Source organism: Delphinapterus leucas, chromosome 2 (genome assembly GCF_059928025.1).
Source record: "Delphinapterus leucas isolate spDelLeu-1000000601 "Yukka" chromosome 2, BTC_Dleu_Yukka2, whole genome shotgun sequence".
NCBI lineage: Eukaryota > Metazoa > Chordata > Mammalia > Artiodactyla > Monodontidae > Delphinapterus > Delphinapterus leucas.
In genome coordinates, this window is record NC_143130.1 from 80,347,998 (window position 1) to 80,368,459 (window position 20,462).

Below are 20,462 nucleotides of genomic sequence, written 5' to 3' on the forward strand. Positions count from 1 at the left end.
CATACATATGAGAAAGCCCCACAATACAGGTAGAACAGCAAATTCTACTATTCTTAAAAACCTTAAATTCCAAAAAACACCACCAAAACAAACCCAACCTGGAAGTCATAGAAAATGTGAGCTATGAAAAACAAAGGCTGAATTTTTAAGAAAAAAAGGAATAAGCTGAGATGTGAAGGTGATTATAAAAATAGTGGATTGACACTCAAATTAAGCAACAGTTTTTACTTAAAATGTGAGGCTTATTAAATAACAGCCACATAGTACAAAGACTATACAACTGAATGGTAACTACCATGAATACCTTCAAACAATAACATTTCTATAATTTAAACCAAAGCAATTTCAAGATATGCTTTCAAATTCTTAAAAAATTCACTTTTATTTTGTGGCTAATTAAAGCTTGTATAAACATTGTGACCACTAACCAACCTAGTGCTGAGTCTTCACTTTAAAAGAGGTTCCAGAGTTTTCAAGGTAAAAGGAGTACCAGTCACACCTCTCCCTACTCCCAGTCCTTATGACAATCATGTATTTTTCAACACTCCCAATTGAGAATCTCTAAGCTAGATGACCTCTAAGATCCATTCCAGTGCAAATATTCTATGAGAATTTTAGTTAATACTTAAATAGCATTTATTTTTAACAAAATGCTCAGAAAACCTATAGTAAATGATAAAGACATTACTATAACCATAAGCAGTGAATCTGAAATATTACCACATCAAAGACATGGTCTGATAATGCTGCTCTAGGACTTTTCCTAATCAAAATTAATGTCCCAAATTCTCAACTGTGTGCCATGGTGTGGTTCTGAGATTATACACATCAAGGAAAACTGTCAGGTTTACAGAAATTCCTTAATGAAAAAAATCATTCTTTTGTTCTCTAGTAACCAAGCAGCCACAGCCCCTGTCATCCACCCTACCATAAAGAGAACTCAGAATATCCTCAGAGTTCACATTCACTTGGTGAGAATCAGACATAAACAATGGGAAGATTCAAGGAAGAACCACATATCAGATCTGTGCCACTGACCCACTATAAAACTCTGCAGATCAGTAAAGATTACTGTTGACCACAGAGCATAAACACATGAATGATGACGAACAAATGGATTGGGTAAATAAATAAAAATAAAGGTGATCCTCCTTACATAAGTCCCTGCAGATACCACTTTGCAAGACTGCAGAGTTAAGCCAATGTTGTGGCCTGATGAAAATATTCACTAATGACCAGATAACTTAGAAAAAAATACCAGTGAAATATCACTCACAGATAGTGTGCCTACCTCAGGCCTGAGTCAATGGCATTGTTGGTCAATCTTTTGCTAAATAACCCATCATACAGAGCAAATACAAAAGAAATTCACTGAGAGTTGAATATCATGCAAGAGACTAAAAATTTCACCAAGTCCTTTAAACTTATATTAAAGAATCATTTAACCAAACACAAAAGCCATTGACAGATTAGGACCTAACTGAATTAGAGTCAGTTAATAACTGAAGAGAAAATCAACAAGGTTCAAATGTGAAGTAAAAGACATTTCTATAATGCCATACAATTTTCTGAAGAAAAAAATACACCAAAAAATTCAACAATTAATTAATTCTTTGTTCATTTAAAATCTAGTAGATTTTATTGTTTTGTTAATATTACTTTCTAATTTTAGCTTTAGTTTTCAAAATAAAGTCCTAAACATTTTTTTCCCTCTATCTTCCAAAATCTTCACATCTCTTTGAAGCAATTATTTAATTCTCTTAAATAATTCACGCCAGGACTAATTATTCTTAGATAAAAGGGACCTGAGTCTATACAGGAGTACACCTGAAACTCTGGAACCTCTTTCAAAGTGAGGTTCTAGTTTGGTCTCTCCCAGACTGGGTAGAAAAGAAACCATTAGCTCATCTCTGGCTTTCGGGATAGGTTTCAGAAAGAACGGCTATCAAGTCATTTTAACTATGAAAAGAGGCTGCTTTTCAGGCTGAGGAGGCAGGGTAGGAACAGAGTGTTGTCAGGTGTTGTCAGGAACAGAGTATTACAAATAAAATGCATATATGCATTGAAAGAAAACATCCCACACCACTAAGGAATAAGGTAATCTGTAATGTGGTAGCCAGAAAGGACAATGTAAAACAATTTGGAAAGACTGGAGGTAGGACCTGGAAGTAGATAGCAAGAGACAAGAACACCGCACTCTACCCTTTCCCACTTTTCAAATCTCCTCTCTGCCCAATTTGCCTCTCCAATTTTATATCATTCTCTTAACACTTTCAAGGGGAAAGAGGGGGATCAGATGACAGTGATTGAACCCTTGGATCCACCATGCCTAAAATCAATCTACTCCTAGTCATTTGGGATAAGAAGTCAATAAATACCACTTTTTGTTGAACACAGTTTAAGTTAATTTCTGTTATTTATAAGATATTTTCACACAGTTAGGACAGAATAAAGAGATGGATGGGTACACACGAAGGAGAAAGAAAAAGGTATTCAATAATTCAGACTGGTTAATGAGAGTCTAAGCAGTAGCAAGAGGAAGAAAAAGATATAAAAGCTGTAATGTAGAAAAAGGAGCAAATGAACAAATGGTTGAGGTAAAAAGAAAAAAAAAGGCAGTGCAGTAGAAGGGGGCTGTGAGCTAAGTTAGAATCAAGAGGGTTAGATCCCTGTTTCCTAATTAACTACTCATTTCATTTTTCTTGGTTTTGGTTTCTTCAATAACTAGGTCTGGTTCACTCAAGTTTTTTCCAGTCCCAACATTTTGTGTTTGTAAGCATCCAAAGATCAGAGAATGTAGATCAATGAATAATAACTCATCCTTCGTTGAGACTTGGGGTTAATAAAACACTGGACAAAGTATGAAGACCTAATCCTTATGAAATACTGTCAAACCAGACAGTAAGCTATACTGTTTCCCCTAAGCACAATTATAATCATTTTCATTATCTCATCTATCGAAAGAATTTCTGTACGTCAAAGTTAGAGATCTTTTTGAAGGCAGGGTTCTATTACGTTTTGATATCCTGAAAATAGTGATTCTACATTTTTTTGTAACTCTAGGAGATTTCTGGAGTAATCATAAAGTATAGTGTAGGCAGAATCAAGTACACAAAAGAGTTTTCTTTGAAATTTGGTTGTTTGAAATACTGAATATATAGGAAAAAAGTGTACTTGGGTTTAAATTCCCAGACAAGCCCAGAGAAACTTATTTAATCCACAATGAAATGAAAATAAAATGCAGTAGCTGCTAACAGAGGGGGCCCTTTAAACTCGGTCAGGTAAAGAAGGGCAGGGCTGAGCAAACAGACTCCAACAACAATGGAAGGACAGTTGGTTTGTTTATAAGTCAAATACTTACAAAACAGAGGTTTAACAATGCAACAATTGGACTCAACCTGTTAAATTAGCTAAGATGCCTAAAATGACTTATAAAAGTATATCCAGCAGTATTATTAACCTTGTGCTACTTTACATTTCAAAGAACTCTCATATTTTATCTTTTATTTTTCCCTTAACACAACCTACAAACATGTCCCAGTGTGTGCTCCATAGAAAACTAGTTTCCCATAGGCTAATGATGCTTTTTTACAAAAAGGCTTCTGTGCATCATCTGATTCTGGAATGTGATGGGCTAAACATAATTAAATAAGCTCCCCGCCTTTTTTTCCCAAAGTACAATCCCTTTAATACCCCAAAGTACAATCTCAATCTCTAAGAGGGGGCATGTGATATATAATGCTTTCCAAAGTTATGTCCCTATGGAACTCTTTTTCATAGTCACCTCTCAAAAGCAGTGTCTCCATACGTATAGTTTCGGAAAATGCTGAGCTAGTGCAACCCTGAAGGCATCATGCAGAAAGAACCAGTACCTTACATGTCTAACGTGCCTAGTGGAAGAACACTGGGAGTCAGAATACATGGGCTCTACATTCAGTTTTGCCGCTTATTGACTCTGTGACCTCAAGAAAAAACAAAATTTTTTTGTACCTTAGTTTTATCATTTGCAAAATATCAATTACAACTCTAGTTGCAGCCTTTTCCAGGGTTGAATAAAAGATATTACATGAGATTACAGAATTATAAAATTCTAGAGCTACAGAAGACCTTTGAGACTATACAGCAATACCTTATCTGAAAGTTGAAGGTTATTTTTCAGGATGTGGATTAAAATCCAGACCTCTTTAACTCTCAGCCCTGTATTTTTTCCTATACCACCACATGTTGCTTCCAGTTTTTAAAAGATACAATACTAGCAAAACATCTCTAGAGGCAACATAGGTCTCAGAAAGGAACACAAATGAAGGTCTCAGAAAAAAGGAAAATTGAAGGTACTATCTTAAGTTTCCCATTGACAATACATGCACACACCACCTAAAATAAGTAAAGCTTTGATAGACATGGAGGAGTAGATAGAGTAGTTTACTCCACAATAACTTGGGAATCAAAGGGAGGCAATTCTATAAAATAACTTGCCTTTATGTCCAATTAATAAACTACTCCTACCATCACCGAAAATACATCTAATCAACAACAGGTAAAGGAAAGCAAATATTACTGAAATTAATGAAGGGCCCAAGGGTGGAGAAATGGATCAAAGCTGGAAGAGGACAGAAATAAATAAGACTCTTTGGTGATACTACTGCAATTTACTGCTATTGTCAAAGCTTTGCAGTTTTACTATAATACAGAACTGTTTGATGCTAATTACTTAGTGATGTGCCAAAAGGATGTACTTATTTCACTTGAAACATAAGAAAACCCCCCTTTTCCATACTGACAAATCAACAGGATAATTCTGGAATTCATTAAAAAGAAACACTGTTTCAACATGAGCTTTACTTCCCATGTAAAACACTTCAAAATATCTAAATGAATACAGAAGTGCATGTTTCTGTGGCAAACTGTTCATTACTGAATCATTATCAACCCTTGTTAGATAAAATTTCTCATTTTTGCAATGTACAAAATCATTAAAGTATTTGAGAGCTCCATCATGAAAGATAGTAGCATTCTACAATCCACTATTTCTTTAGGCAAATATGCTTATTGCTGAACACAATACGAAAAATAACAACATTCCCTAGACACACAATTCCACCCCCCCTTAGATGGTGTTTTTATATGTTGACAGCAATGATGAAACATGTTACAGCTTTCCAGTTAGCTTTAACTGTTTCTGAGCACTCATCATTCACAGAATCACTCTGAAGTTTTTACCTATTATGACAACTAGGTATCAATAGTTCCAAATGCTGCTAATACTGCCATGCACATCTCAGTCCTGCTTTAACAATGCAGGTTTTTAGCCTGAAAACGCCCCTAAATTATCAAATGGCTAACAAAGTTAATCTATCCACCGTAACTCTACTGAGTGCTATAAACCCATATTTGGGGGTATCTAACAGTTCAATTATGTCAAGTCACATCAAGTGGGACTGCCTGTTGCTGTATGGAGGTGCTCCACAATTTAAAGGACATTCATTTCCAAAAGCTAGCTATTGTCATGCAGATTGCTTAGACTCAACTGTTAGATATCTCATTTGATCATTTGTACTGAAAATAAAAGGAAGGAAGTGTAGTAAATCAGATATTCCCAAAACCAGTGAAATCCTTTTGAACAATATCTGCCTAATCTTCTTCAGGGTCATTTTCCCCTTTCTTATAGGTAAATTAACATTTTTAAGATTAGGTAGTTAAAACATACAATGAAAATGTATAGCTGCACCTGGTTAACTGCACAATGTAGTTCAGATGAATGCAGATTTTTCTCATTTGTACTGTGAAGGGATCAATCTGTTTATAAACCTGAGTTTTTTTATTTCAAGACTTATTTTAGATGCTGATTTTATACATAGGGTATGGATGATCACTGAAAGTATTCTAATAATTATCTGTAAACTGAAGAAACTAACAAGCACATGTTCATAATTGCTCCAACTAAGAAAATGTTACCTCAAACTGAATTACAGAAATATTTTTAGTCAACAGCTACTCAGAGCAAGTGACTGACATGCATACTTCTTAGAATTCATTTATTTCCCACACTTACCCCACAATTTTAACAGTCACCTTGGCTCAAAGCTGCACTAATGATGCAATTCTACTGAACTTAAGAGTCATCTCTGTAAGCTAATAAAGGTAAGAACGTAAATATAAAAAAGGGCAATTTCTGATTTTTCACAATTCAGTTATATCTTTAATTAAGAAAGCTTAGTTCAATCTGAAATTACAAAAACATTGACTATAGTTTGCTCTACCATATTTACCATAAATTAAACGCTACTTGGGGAAAAGTTATACTACAAAAGGAAACCATCTGGAGTGTCACATCTACTTTACTTTGATAGTAAGCTTGATAGAAAATTTAGAAGATAGATTAGAAAGTTTTCCCTGGCCAAATGCAAGGATAATTATTTTGTTCTATATTTAATTCTGATTTTTACCTGGAATGATAATATATTTAATACCAGGATTTTCATTTTCACTTTCATTTATGTTGAAACAAATTGTCACTTTAAACACAAGTTTTATTTTTACTCTTGTGTCATACTCAATGATTCTGGCTTCAAAGTGGTGACTGCCTTAGGCAAAATCCACACTGAAATATCAGAATCTGTCTCCTCAATACTTTATGGAGGGTAAGGGAAATAAAGACTGTGCTAAACAAAACCATTTATAAAGAAACTGCAGACCACCAGGATTTTGGATTTGGGTAATCCACTTAGATTAGCATGGCTGTCTCTTAAAAGGACAATTCTAAGATCACAATATAGGTCATGTCCTTAAGAAGTAAAGTAATGAAATCAATGTCAGTTACACAAACCTTCCATATTAACATGACGCCACTGACAACCAGTAAGACAGATTAAATAAAGCTTTTGTAATGTGCTCAGCCCCAGCATAAACAAGAAGGAAAAATAATGTCATAAAACAGATTCTTTTGAATCAGGTTCTGCAAAAAGGTAAAATTCTCGCTTAATAAAAGAGTGGCATCCAAACTGGGGGGAAAAAATTGGGGGCTTATCATTTCAGATTGAATAGCTATAAACTTTGATATGAGAAAGCGAGAGGGCAGGGGGAGAGGGGAAGGGAGGGCTGGTTTGCAGTGAGTAGGGGGAGATACAGAGAATGGCTAACCTTAAAGGTTTTGCCAAAAATAATAATCAGGTTTAGGTGGTAGGTAATGTCATTCAAAGTACAACTTTACTACAGCAGAAGAAAAATTTTTAAATCCCCAATAAGAACCCAAGTGCTTAAAACAAATGCTGCAATACTTAAATATACTACTATGTTTTGATCAAACAGTGTCAAAAGAAATACTGCCCAAAATGAGTAAAATTTGCCTAAAATCACTGCTGTCATATTTTTAATTACCACATATATACAACTGTTAAGACAAATAGTAAATTACAAACAAATGTCTCTGAAATGCTTCCCTGCCCAGAAAGCAGAAAACATAATGCTTGATGGCACAGACACTGCCAAAACTAACAGATAAAACACTGCTGCTTCCTTTTTGATAGCAATGACAATAATGCTCTAATAGAAGGAACCACATTTCTGAATGCTTGCCCCTCAAACTTAGCTGAACAAAGAAAGCCCAGATGCCCCTAGAAACTTAGGAACTTTCTTCTACATACTTCGGTGTCCATCCTGGACAAGGAGATAAAAAATGTCTCTGACCAAAGAGGCTCTGTGAAGACTACTTGCAGAGAAATTACCAACTTACCCATTAGATTTGAGTTCATGAAAGGTGTTGGGGACAAGCCTTCATGGGCCCCTAATCGACTGTCATTCAAGTGATCACTGTAATGAGGGCTGTCTGTAAAACCCTAGAGAAAAAAAAAAAAAAGACCGGAGTATTAAAGAGATTATTTGGCAGTCGTGCTAATTGAGCATAATGACACTCATCTAATTAATATACAGACTTACAAATGGTCATTCCTAACCAAGTTTCTGGTTCATTACTTGAAAAACTAAACAGAAGTGCTGCTTTTATTCCTTTTAAGATATTAAAGTCAAAAAATGTCTTTATAGATTAAAAAAAAATTAGCCCCACAATCTCTTTACAGACAAAAGTAAAGTTCTAAAAGGATGAACTAAGAAAATATATTTCTGAGTTACAATAAATTAGGAAAATGTTTATCTGTATCCTCCTTTCTCTGCCTCCATACCCTATCAATAAAGGGTTGGGCAATTATAAGATTTACTTAAAATATTTTTAAAATTCGACAATCAATATACTAGAAATGAATCCTCTCCTAAACGGCAAACAAATATTTAGCAAAAGAAGATCTGCTTATACTCCTTTTAATACTAGTATAACAAGATATACTCCTATAGAAACTGAGCCATGTAAAAAAGAAAACACAAAGATAGTTAAATTCTTAAGAATCTAAAAAATGAAATTGCAAACACCATGAAAATAATAAAGCTAATGCTATTATTTCACAATAGCTGTTATTAAGTTTATCCTTATAACTTAAAACATGTTTTTTAAAAGTGAAGGAGCCTAAAAGACATGAAAGTTCACAAATACAATAAGTGTTACAAAAAGCTCAGTGGATAAAAGCTGTTCTGGTTCTCAGACTCTTACACATGCTAAATACAGCATCACCTCCAAAATCATATAGTTTCTAAACAAGGCTTTGAACCCCTAGTTAATTAAAACTGAGGTGGTACCCACCCTTTTGCCAACTTAAAACAATTTTAGTAAAGATCAGAAAATCTTACAAGAGGCCCAAACAAGAACAAAAACTGACTGCCCTGGCTTACAGAAACCACCCAGAATCCTCTGGGACTATAAAATCATCAATCAGCGAACATTTATCATTACCCAGACTGCCGGCTAACATTCAAGAAGACATTAATGGGGCTGAAACAGGCCTCACTATCTTTGCAGGCATGCTGTCAGTTCAACCAAAGGGCTAGGAATTGAGGGCTAAATAACTGTCAAATCATTACAACTGCTTGGGGATGCATGTCACAACACCTCCTGCTGTTCTGTTTTAAAACTAATCTGCTGGGAGTGCTAACTCCCAAATGAATCTTTGTTTCATTTTTATCTACTTTTAGAATCACTGATACACATGTGACAGACACTCAAGAAGAATCTTGGTGACACTCACAACTTGGTTATGACCACAAGGGTGTCCTCTGGTAACCACAACCATAGTCCTGTCTGTCACAGCCACACGCAGCAAGAGCTATATACAAAATAGAATGGCTCCCAGCTAAAGTCACTCCTTGGAGTTTACCTCTGTTGCTTAAAATTGAACACCCTTGAGGTGCTAAGTGACATCCTACTATCTCACATTCATCTGGGTGTTTCTCTCTGCCACTCCCTCCCACTGCCATTCTTAGGCATAGAGTCAAAAGAAGACATTGAAACCTACAAAAAAACCTCACTGAAATATTGTTTATCATTATTAAACAACAGTATTGCTCTTGAAAAAGGCAAACATAAATGCATCTGTAGGTCAGCCATGTTGTTCACACTTTATTTGAATGTTAAAAGGATAATAAAAGATTAATTTTGCATGTTCTCAATTCTCTTCATCCTTGAAGTGCAATAAGAACTTTTTTCTTTCATGACTATGAAAATAAAAACATTAAAAACATTTTAAACTATTTCTTAAAACACAAGTATATAAATAAATATTATATAATAATATAAATAATAATACAAATAAATCTAAGTTTCAGGGTATCATCAAATAATTGTACACACACAGTGGATTAACTTCACATATAACATATATCACAGTAAGCACAGAGAAGATCTATCTCTAAGCCCCTATTAATATGTGCTCAGAAAACAGAACAATTATTTTTCTATGAACCATACACAAATAATAGTAAGTACTATCTCTTATCCATTTGCAACCACATACAGCAACGTACAGTATAGAATTTACTACAAGATTATTTCCTAGTCAATAATAAAATCTGGGATTGTCATATTGTACCACAGAGGAATCTATAAACCTGTGTCATCACATACAAGCAAGATTTGAATATGGGCCCTCAATATCTATTTACTCATAAATTATATACTATTAACCAATATAACAAATTTCAGTAAGTCATAATTTCATTCATGTAAGATAAAAATTAAATAGAAATTTGAGTATTTTTTCCCACACCTCAAAGTGCACAAAATTCTTTTGAAAAGCCACAGCCTAAAAGATAAGAGAGGAACAGTTCTTCATCCACAGATGCAAACTGATGCTGGAGGATGGAACAATGAAACTGGACTCAAAAATGTTTGTCATAGTTTCAGGGACTTCCCTGGTGGTCCAGTGGTTAAGAATCCGCCTTCCAATGCAGGTGGCATGGGTTCGATCTCTGCTCAGGGAACTAAGATCCCACATGCCGCGGGACAACTAAGCCCTCACCGTAACTACTGAGCCCACGTGCCACAACTACTGAGGCTGTGTGCTGTGGAGCCCACGTGATACAACTAGAGAGCCCATGCACCACAACTAGAGAGAAGCCTGCACACCACAAGGAAGAGCCCTCACGCCACCACGAAAGATCCTGCACGCCGCAACGAAGATCCTGCATGCCACAACTAAGACCTGACACAGCCAAACAAACAAACAAACAAACAAAGTTTGTCACAGTTTCAGATCTAATGTGTGCCAAAACCTCACTTAAAAAACTGGGACTGGCTATTGTTTGAGATTATTCTTATCACTGCTTCCTCATAATAAAAGTGATACCCACCCAGAATATAACTTTTGATGAACCAGGATGAACAGTTACAAAGTAATTTATACACATTTAAATAAGATCAGCTCAGAAAAGTACACAGGCATTTATCAGTCAGCATGTTAATTGTGTCAACTAGCGAGATGATACCTACAACAGCGTTTTGCAAACTTCAGTGTTCATATCCACTGACTAGAGATTTTGTTAAAATTCAGATTAAGAAGCATAAGGTCTTGAGTGGGGCCTAAGACTCTGCATTTCTAACCAACAGGTGATGGTGATGCTACTGGCCCATGCACCACACTTCTAGCAGCAAGAACCTAGACAATCTGGAAATAAAAATGTTTTTCATATATGGAAAGGAAAAACTCAAGTCTACATAGGTGATAGCTGAGTTCTCCGCTTCCCCCCAACCAGAACCACATTAAAACACCAGAAGTATCAGGTAAGTATAAATTAGGGAGAAATACCACCGTTAACAAACAATCTAAAGCAATTAGAATAACAAAATGTTTTTATATATGCAGGTAAGTATTCATCCATCTAGTTTTAAGTAGAAGACAGATGTCAAATAGAGCTTGAATGAAAGAAATGGGTTGGCTAAACCAGAGTTTAAACAGCAGACCCCTTAAGTACCACATACAGTTAAGCAAAGAGCATAGATGTCCATAAGTCGGAAAGGCAAAAAGGCATAATGCAGAATGGAGTTGACAGAAGAGCAAGGAAGGAAGCAGAATAATGCAATGACTAGCTAGAGTATCAAATGGCAGGAGAAAATGAGCAGGAGGTGATTGGCCTGAGGGAGGGGTTGGAGTAACAAGAAAGGAACAAAAGCCAAGCAAGCAATTGTTAAAATGAAGCCCAAGGAGATCATTCAGCGGTATTGATAAGTGAATGCTATTTCAATTCTGGAATATAAAGAAAGTAAACCAGGAATTCCCTGACGGTCCAGTAGTTAGGACTCCGAGCTTCCACTGCAGTGGGCACAGGTTTGATCCCTGGTCGGGGAACTGAGATTCTGCATGCAGCATGGCCAAAAATAAAAAAATAAAAATAAACAATAAAAAAAATAAAGTGTACAGCTGGCTTTTTAAAAAAAGGGAAGTAAACCAATGAGATCATTAAATACAGAACTATCATGGTGCATAGTTTAAACTGATAAAGCATTACCATGGTAATAAAAGGAGTCAAACCTGATCCCCTGGAGCTCCTTATTAAGATCCTGAATTCTGGAAAATGGTTTTACCATGAAAATAGCTGCTAATAAAAATGAGATTTTCATACATGAGAGGTGATAAACACTACATTATGAAGGACAGAGCAATACTATCAGATTCATCTATCATAGTAGCTTTTTAGCCAAAGTATGCTGCTAAGCACAAAAGTATTTCCAAATAACCCTAAAAAATTACTGTTCTTGTCTTACAATAAAAATGGAAAGTACTCAAAAGTGCTTTTTTTATCAGTGATTTTATAACTGATAAAATCAGTTGATACACAGAGTTTACAAAATCTGTTCAATTCTACATTTAATATCTAAATGACAATTTAATTTGCAATTCTTAAATACTCCCATCTATGAATACATAACACTTCATAAAAGCTTCGATATTACGAAATATGTTCTATAAAATGTATTTCATACTTTTCTCTACGTTCATTTTACGGTACAGAATTTAGAAACTTTAATCCTTGCTACAATATGACAACAGACTCTAATCAATCAAAGCTGTTACCATTTTTAAACTAATTTACACTGCATATTATCAATCCAATCTTTTGTTCTATCAAAAACAAAACAAAACAAAAGCACCTAGTATTATTTACATAATAGTGCTCTCCTCTTGTCTCCTCAAAATTACAGTAACTTTTTTTGTTGCCTAATTCTTTAAATAGCTTTTAAAAAATTATTTCACCCAACCAATAAATATGGCGTAATCACCAGAGAACGCTCCCAAGTTGAGAAAAGACATGTTTTTTCTAACCTATGTGGCTATTTCTTTGTTTGAAAACCCCTGTCTAATTCTACTTTTAAATATTCTTTACAATTCTTTTCAATAGCTAAAAAGGGATGGGGAGAAAGGCTCTTTCAATAAAGATTTACTTTCTCAGAAACACTTTCCCCGACCCTACCAAATTGGGTGAACTCACTCTGAGCTCCCATAGCAGCAGGCATTTCCATCATGTCACTGCTCACACTTACTGAAATTACCTATTTAATTATCCATTTAAATTATACCATAATTATCTATTATAATTGCACAGTACAGTATAGTGGATAAATGTGGAATTTTTGGAGCCAGACTGGCAGGCCTGAACTCCATCTTTGCCACATACCAGCTGTGTGACTTGAGGCAAAGGAACATTTCTTGCCTCAGTTTCCTTATCCGTAAAACAGGGATAATAATAATAATACAATATTTATCTCAAAGGTTGTTGTAAGGACTAAATGAGTTATTGTATGTAGTAGCAATTGGAAAAGTACCTGGCAAATAGTAAGCACACAATATATCCTAGCCATTACTATCATCTCAGAGACTGTTATGTCTTACAAATTCTGCAAAGTCACGCACCATGTCTCTTTTTCTCAAATCCTCAGAACAAACGACAGATGGATGGGAGGTTTCAGCTGCTAAATCCTTAAAATGCTGCAGGGCTTCAGATATAAAGGTTCAATTAATATTTCCATAGAACACCCAATAACTAGCAGAAAGAAAGTTAATAAGGCGCTAGCTTATCTAACGGGACTGAACAAATAACCACAGATTTTTGGTATTCAAAGAGCCACAGATTTCACACCAAATAGTGAAGTCCTATAGCTTCGAAGTGGTCAAAGCTAGTAGAGAGTCAGCCAATAGCCATAAGCTGCCAGAAAGCTCTGAATGAGGACTAATATAAATGAGTGGTCACACTTAAAAGAGAAGTAAAACGAAAATAAAAATACGTAGAAATAACAAATGAAGTTTAAAAGAGAAAAAAAAGTGTCCTTATTGTATTTCTTTATTTACCTATGACAGATTAGCAAAATAAATGTCTAGATAAATAAAGTTATAGCTTTTAAACAAATTCTTTTAAGTGTCTCTCTCAGTTAAATACACCAATGAGGGACTTCCCTGGTGGCGCAGTGGTTAAGAATCCACCTGCCAATGCAGGGGACACGAGTTTGATACCTGGTCCGGGGAGATACCACATGTGGCAGAGCAACTAAGCCCATGCTCCACAACTACTGAGCCTGCGCTCTAGAGCCCATGAGCCACAACTACTGAGCCCACGTACCACAACTACTGAAGCCCGCGGGCCTAGAGCCTGTGCTCCGCAACAAGAGAAGCCACCACAATGAAAAGTACGTGCACCGCAATGAAGAGGAGCCCCGGCTTGCCGCAACTAGAGAAAGCCTGCACGCAGCAACGAAGACCCAACGCAGCCAAAAATATAAATAAATAAATAAATAAATAATACACCTATGAAAAAGACAAGTGAGTTGATCTAATCACAATAGTTTGTTACCTGAAAGCAGGGACTGTGTCTATATCACTCATTACTCTTATCACTAGAGACAAGTATGTTAACAAGCACATGGTATGTGACTAGTAAAATCTGTTAATTTAATGAATGAATGAAAAATGAACAATGCTCTGCATTAATGAATCAGGTCTACATATGAAAGAGCAACTTAATATTCAATATGTTAAGGTTCTGTTACCCTTAAATAGGTCAGGTGCTAAAACATAATAAATTTTCTTGATAGATCTGGGTTTTGTCATGGAGATCCACAAGTTCCTAAAAGGCAACAATGTTTCATTCCTTTTTATCATTCCAAAAAAGACCAGCACAGAACTCTGTATACACCTAAGAGCTTAAGTTTTTCTTGAGAGGATGAACAACCTCTATAGATAACTTTTTATTTATGAACACTAGGAAGTGGTTTCGCAGAATTACTATAACCCCAGACTGAACAGCAAGTCTTGAATTACCATGGGTGGGAGGACAGAAAGAATCAAAATCTTTTAGAGGTGGAAGGGATGCTCAGAAAACATGATGGATACATGAAATACTGCTTAGTACAAGTGCATAAAAATACTTTTAAACATGAGATTCCAAAGGACCATCTAAAAAAGTTCACTCAGATTCAGTTCTAAGTTGAGCCAACCATATTCACAAATTTATCCAAGTAACTGCTAATATCATCTGTTAGATGCAATCAGACTTAATTCTGGCAGACTTTTTCTATATTATAGGTCTCCATCTTCTAGAGTATTCAATTCTATATTCTCTTTATGTTTAAATAAAAACTTACAAGAAGAGTATGTCTTTGGAATTCATTTACAATCCTCCTTACAGATTTTCAATATTAATTTCTCCAGCAATGACCACATCAAAATCATAAATCCATTAACACATGATACATAAAAAGTAAAAACATTCTTCTACAAGTACAAAAGGAAGTAAAATAAATTATTTTATTTCAAAATTATTAACCCATCTATACTGTAACTATTTTCTATATAAAATTCAAGGATAAAAATGTAAATCAATAATAATGCTGCAACTTCAGTTTGTAAGGTTATGAATCAGCAGTACCAGAAGGACTGATGTTTGGAAGAACACAGGAAAACAACACTTAATTTAAAAAAATTTTACCCCAAGTATTATCTGGTTCTCCCCAAAACTAGACACTAAATTCAGACAAGAAACATAATATTTTTTGATGGTTTCTAATATATAGATTTTTGCCTTCTTCCCATTAACTGGTAAAACTTACAGAGGCTAATAAGTTCCTTCCAGTTCAGGAACTGATGATCCATTTAGAACAAGAATTTAAAATAGTGAAAAGTAAACTCAATTAGAAAATTATCTATCTTAAAAAATTATACTATGAAATACAGTGTACTATACAGAAAACTTGGAGAAAACCTTGCTGTGAGTTTAGTTTACTCCTAAACAAACATACTGACTTTACACTTGGCTGCAAAAGCTTTATTAAAAGGTCATGTTAATATATAGTTTTTTTTTTAAAAATTCCATGTATTTTCTAAAGGAGAAAAATAAGTCATGAGGCAAAGGATAAAAAAAGTGCATTTCTCGTGTTACTTTAGAACTGCACATGATTAAAAATCTTCACTAATGCTTTTGTCTTCTAATTAGAATTCATAGGAGTGTTTACAAAACAATACTGAACATGTTTTAAATCACATAACTTAAAATCACTCACGGATTCTTTAACACGTCCTTCCTTTCTAATAAATTTCTGATACTCTCTGTCAGTCCTTCTCAAAGTACAGTTTGTGGACTGATGTTGGACCAAGAATGGTTTGTTATCAAACAACACAAAGGTAAACAAAGAGAACAAGCTTTTGGCAAAGGTTTAAGGTAATTTGGCAGACCAATTTTGTTTACTGTATATAATAATAAAAAACTAGAGATTGTATTTTATAACAATTGTATTTTTTAACTACCTTAAAAATTGTACTATAAAATGTAGTGCAGCATATATAAAATGTTTAAGAAAACCTGTTAGTTTAGTTTATTCCTAAACTAACATCCTGACTACACATATAAAAGGTTTATTAAAAGATTACAAAACTAACTCAAAATGGATTAAAGACTTGAACATAAGACCTGAGACCATAAAACTCATAGAAGAAAGCATAGGTGGTAAGCTCCTTGACACTGGTTTTGGTGATAATTTTGGGGGTTTGACACTAAAAGCAAAAATAAACAAGTGGTGAAACTATACCAAACTAAAAAGCTTCTGCACAAAGCAAAGGAAACCGTCAACAAAATGAAAAGGCAATCTATAAAGTGGGAGAAAATATTGGCACATCATATATCTGATAAGGAGTTAATATCATCTAAAGAACTCATACAGCTAAACTGTAAAAAAAAAAAAAACCCCAAACCCACAAGCAATCTATTAAAAAATGGGCAGAGGATGTGAAAGAATACAGATGGCCAACAGGGACATGAAAAAGTGCTCAACATCACTAATTATTGGGGAAATGCAAATCAAACCCACAATGAGGTTATCACCTCACACCTGTTAGAATGGCTGAAGACAAGAAATAACAAGTGTTGGCAAGGATGCGAGGAAAAGGGAACCCTTGTGCACTGGTGATGGGATTGTAAACTGGTGCAGCCACTATGGAAAACAGTATGGCGGTTCCTCAAAAAAATTAAAAATAAAACTAACATATGATCCTACAATTCCACTTCTGGGTATTTACCTGAAGGAAATGAAAACATTAACTTGAAAAGATACATGTACCTCCATGTTCACTGCAGCATATATACAATAGCCAAGACATGGAAGCAACCTAAGTGTCCATGGATGGATGGATGGACGGATGGATGGATGGGATGGATGGATGAAGAAAATGTGGTGTGTATGTATGCATATATATATACAATGGAATACTATTCAGCCATATAAAAGGAAGGAAATTTTGCCATTTTCAACAACATGGATGGTCCTTGAGGGCATTATGCTAAGTGAAGTAAGTCAGAGAAAGACAAATACCTAATGATTTCACTGATACGTGGAATCTTAAACAACCAGAGCTCACAGATACAGAGAATAGACTGGTGGTTGCTAGAGGCGAGTGGGCAAAATTGGTGAAACCTGTTAGTTTAGCTTACTCCTAAACAAACATACTGACTTTACACTTGTATGAGTGCGTCCTAGACCTAAAAAATCAGAACACGTTATTTTGAGAAGAGCTTTAGGGGGTTCATTCATATTCATATTCTCTAACTAAAGTTGGAGAAGAACTAGCCTATATTATCTTGTAAGTCATGTGGCCTGGTATACAGAAAAATAATATTAGCCGCTATTATTTCTTCTTCTGCACCACAAGTACCTCATTAAGTCTTACAGAGCTCACATTTTTAAACCATAATTCCCCTATCCTGTTCACACACTATATGCAACCAGGGAAAATTAGATAAAAGAAAGATAAAATGGGTTCTGTTGCAAAAGAACCTTAGATTTTACATATTTTAAACCTTTTATCTTCTACTACTGTACGTCAACAGATTAAGACTGAACATAAAACTGCTCAATATTTTTAAATATTTGCTGATATTCGTGAAATCAATTCAAATAAATCAAACCTAGGAATAACATAAGTTTATTAAAACCCATGCATTAAGAAGCAATAAATAACTGTAAGAAGACATGATACGATACCAGCCACTGAGCAAAGCAATGTTCTTACATTCGGTACAATAGTATATATTTTTTTTTTTTTTTTTTGCGGTACGTGGGCCTCTCACTGTTGTGGCCTCTCCCGTTGCGGGCGCAGGCTCAGCAGCCATGGCTCACGGGCCCAGCCGCTCTGCGGCATGTGGGATCTTCCCGGACTGGGGCACGAACCCGTGTCCCCTGCATCGGCAGGCGGACTCTCAACCACTGCGCCACCAGGGAAGCCCTCAATAGTATATTTTAAAATAATTTCTAAAATACCAGTATTTTTTTTATATATATATATATTTATTTATTATATATATTATTATTTTATAATATTAGGCGGGAAAAAATAAAACAAAAATTAATTGGTACAGAGTATAATAATATTTAACCTCTATAAAGTTTATAGGAAAAAGACTAGAAAATTGTAACAAGTTTACAATTTTTTTATCTTACTTGCCTATTATCTCCTAAAATTTCTATGAAAACCATTTATTGTTTTTCTGACAATAAATTCATTGAACTATTCATTTATAGTTTCTCAGTTTTTTCCTTTAATATGATTGAAATAACATACTCTCATTGTAGAAAATTGGAAATGTAAAGAAACAGCATCAACTATGTAAGAAAAAAAAGACTCCCATTTTACCTCAACTGAAATGCAAACAATATTGACACATTTTCTTCCAATTTTTAAATGTTTCTAAAATAGTTCGAACATATAAAAATGTATGTAATAAAAAAAAGTATGTAATAAACAGCCATGTATCCACAACTCAAGAAATAAAACATTGCCAGTATAGTTTAAAACCCTATGGAATTCTCCCAAATTCCCCTCAGAAGTAAACACTATCTTAAACTTATTCTTTTAAAAATCATTTTTATGCATTACTTAATACTTTTATTAAATATGCATATTCTCTAACTAAACAAAGCACCACTGTGCATGTTTTAAAATGTTATCTAAATAGTATACTTTTTTCTATACTCACTTAACAGTCAATATGTAAGGCTGATATATGTTGGAAAAGTGTTAACACTGGTATATACATGTCACTACTGTATAATGTTCTACTTATAAAAACACCACAATTTATCTACCCAGCCCCCTTTTGATGACATTCAGCTCTTCCACTATTACAAACAAGGCTGCTATAAACACTTTAGTAATGTGTCTCTCTGTACACATATGAGAAGTTACACGAAACTTTTCAGGGGTTAATACCTAGAAGTAATGTCACCGGCTTACGAGCATACACAACTTTAAATTTACTAGATATTACTAAACTATTCTCTAGAATAGAAATGTATTATTGTTTAGGAAAAAAAATCTCTTACAGAATCAGAAAGTTCTCCATAGACAACCCCAAACTTCTGAAAGAAAGCTTCCAAAGTCCACTTACAAGCTGTATCTAATTTGTGATGCACTTTCCAGTTGGCAAAAAACAAAGCAATCAGCATTACATTTCCTTATTAGTTCATTAACCCTTATGTAGCTACATTCTTATCTGAAATAGTCTGACCTGGGTGCAAAGGCAATCCTTCACCATAATAAATGTTCAAGACATATTTGTTAAATGAGTTAATCTTCATTAGGCTCCTTAGTTCATCTTAAGGTTCTATAATTAAAACTGTAGTCATTACACCAGGTGTTGATACAGCAAAATTTGACAGAAGTAAGATACTTTAGTTTGTTGCCAGTATCCTGTCTTAATGCCCACTGTTGTATAGGCTCTTAGAGCCATGGCAACAGTGTTGGCTGATGCTGATTTTTAGAATCTGACTCACAGACACAATAATTCATAGTTCGTGATTAAAACAACACTGCATATCTTAGGACCATAGGATAGGATACTTAGGACCATACTTTTGGATTCTGTAATGAGCCATGGTGATACGTACCACACATCACTTACACTACCTCTTCCTGCCCCTATGACTAAAGCCACTCATTTTTAAGAGTAAACCTGAATTAAAAGTATAATAGTGAAACAATGTTCTTTTGCTAACTGGTTCATATGGGTGCTGAACCACTGGCCGAGACTTATTTCCTTAAAGATGAAAACAAATAAGTTGAAGGGTCATAGTTGAAGGGTCAGCGATTCCTTCTAGGAGTAATCCAGTCTTCATTCAATTTATCTGATTTAAGGTTTTCTATGCCTGCATTAATAATAGCATCAGCATACATTTAATGGTACTACTTGCCAGAACTTGAGTTAAGGGCTTCACTCGTTAACCTTACAACCCCATGAACTATTATTCCCATGCCATAGATAAGGAAATAGGCACAGAAATTTTACATAATTCACCTGGTATACAACAGTAAGTGGCAGGATGGGAATTTAAACCCAGGCAGTCTGACTCCATCCCATGATGCAATGCTGTCTCTCTAAAAATAATTGTTCCTCCCTGGAATTACTGTGAACTGAATGGCTCAATGATAGGCTGGAGCCACACAAAATGAAGAGTGTATTTATTCAAACATAGGTGATAAAGGAATAGAGCCAGGAAAATAGAAAAACAAAAAAAATTTTAAACCACCTAATTTGGCTAGTGGTGC

The 20,462-nt window shown here is 34.8% G+C and overlaps 1 protein-coding gene across 10 annotated transcripts in view; it reads right to left on the reverse strand.

The window, feature by feature from the left end:
• The window catches only part of TCF12 (transcription factor 12), a 380,655-nt gene that overhangs the window by 190,377 nt on the left and 169,816 nt on the right, over nucleotides 1-20,462 (reverse strand). For all 10 annotated transcript variants that reach the window (XM_089907165.1, XM_022579593.3, XM_022579585.2 and 7 more), the window contains one exon: nucleotides 7,733-7,835. In XM_089907165.1, coding sequence (XP_089763291.1) covers nucleotides 7,733-7,835 — 103 coding nt within the window. The remainder of the gene's footprint in view (nucleotides 1-7,732; nucleotides 7,836-20,462) is intronic.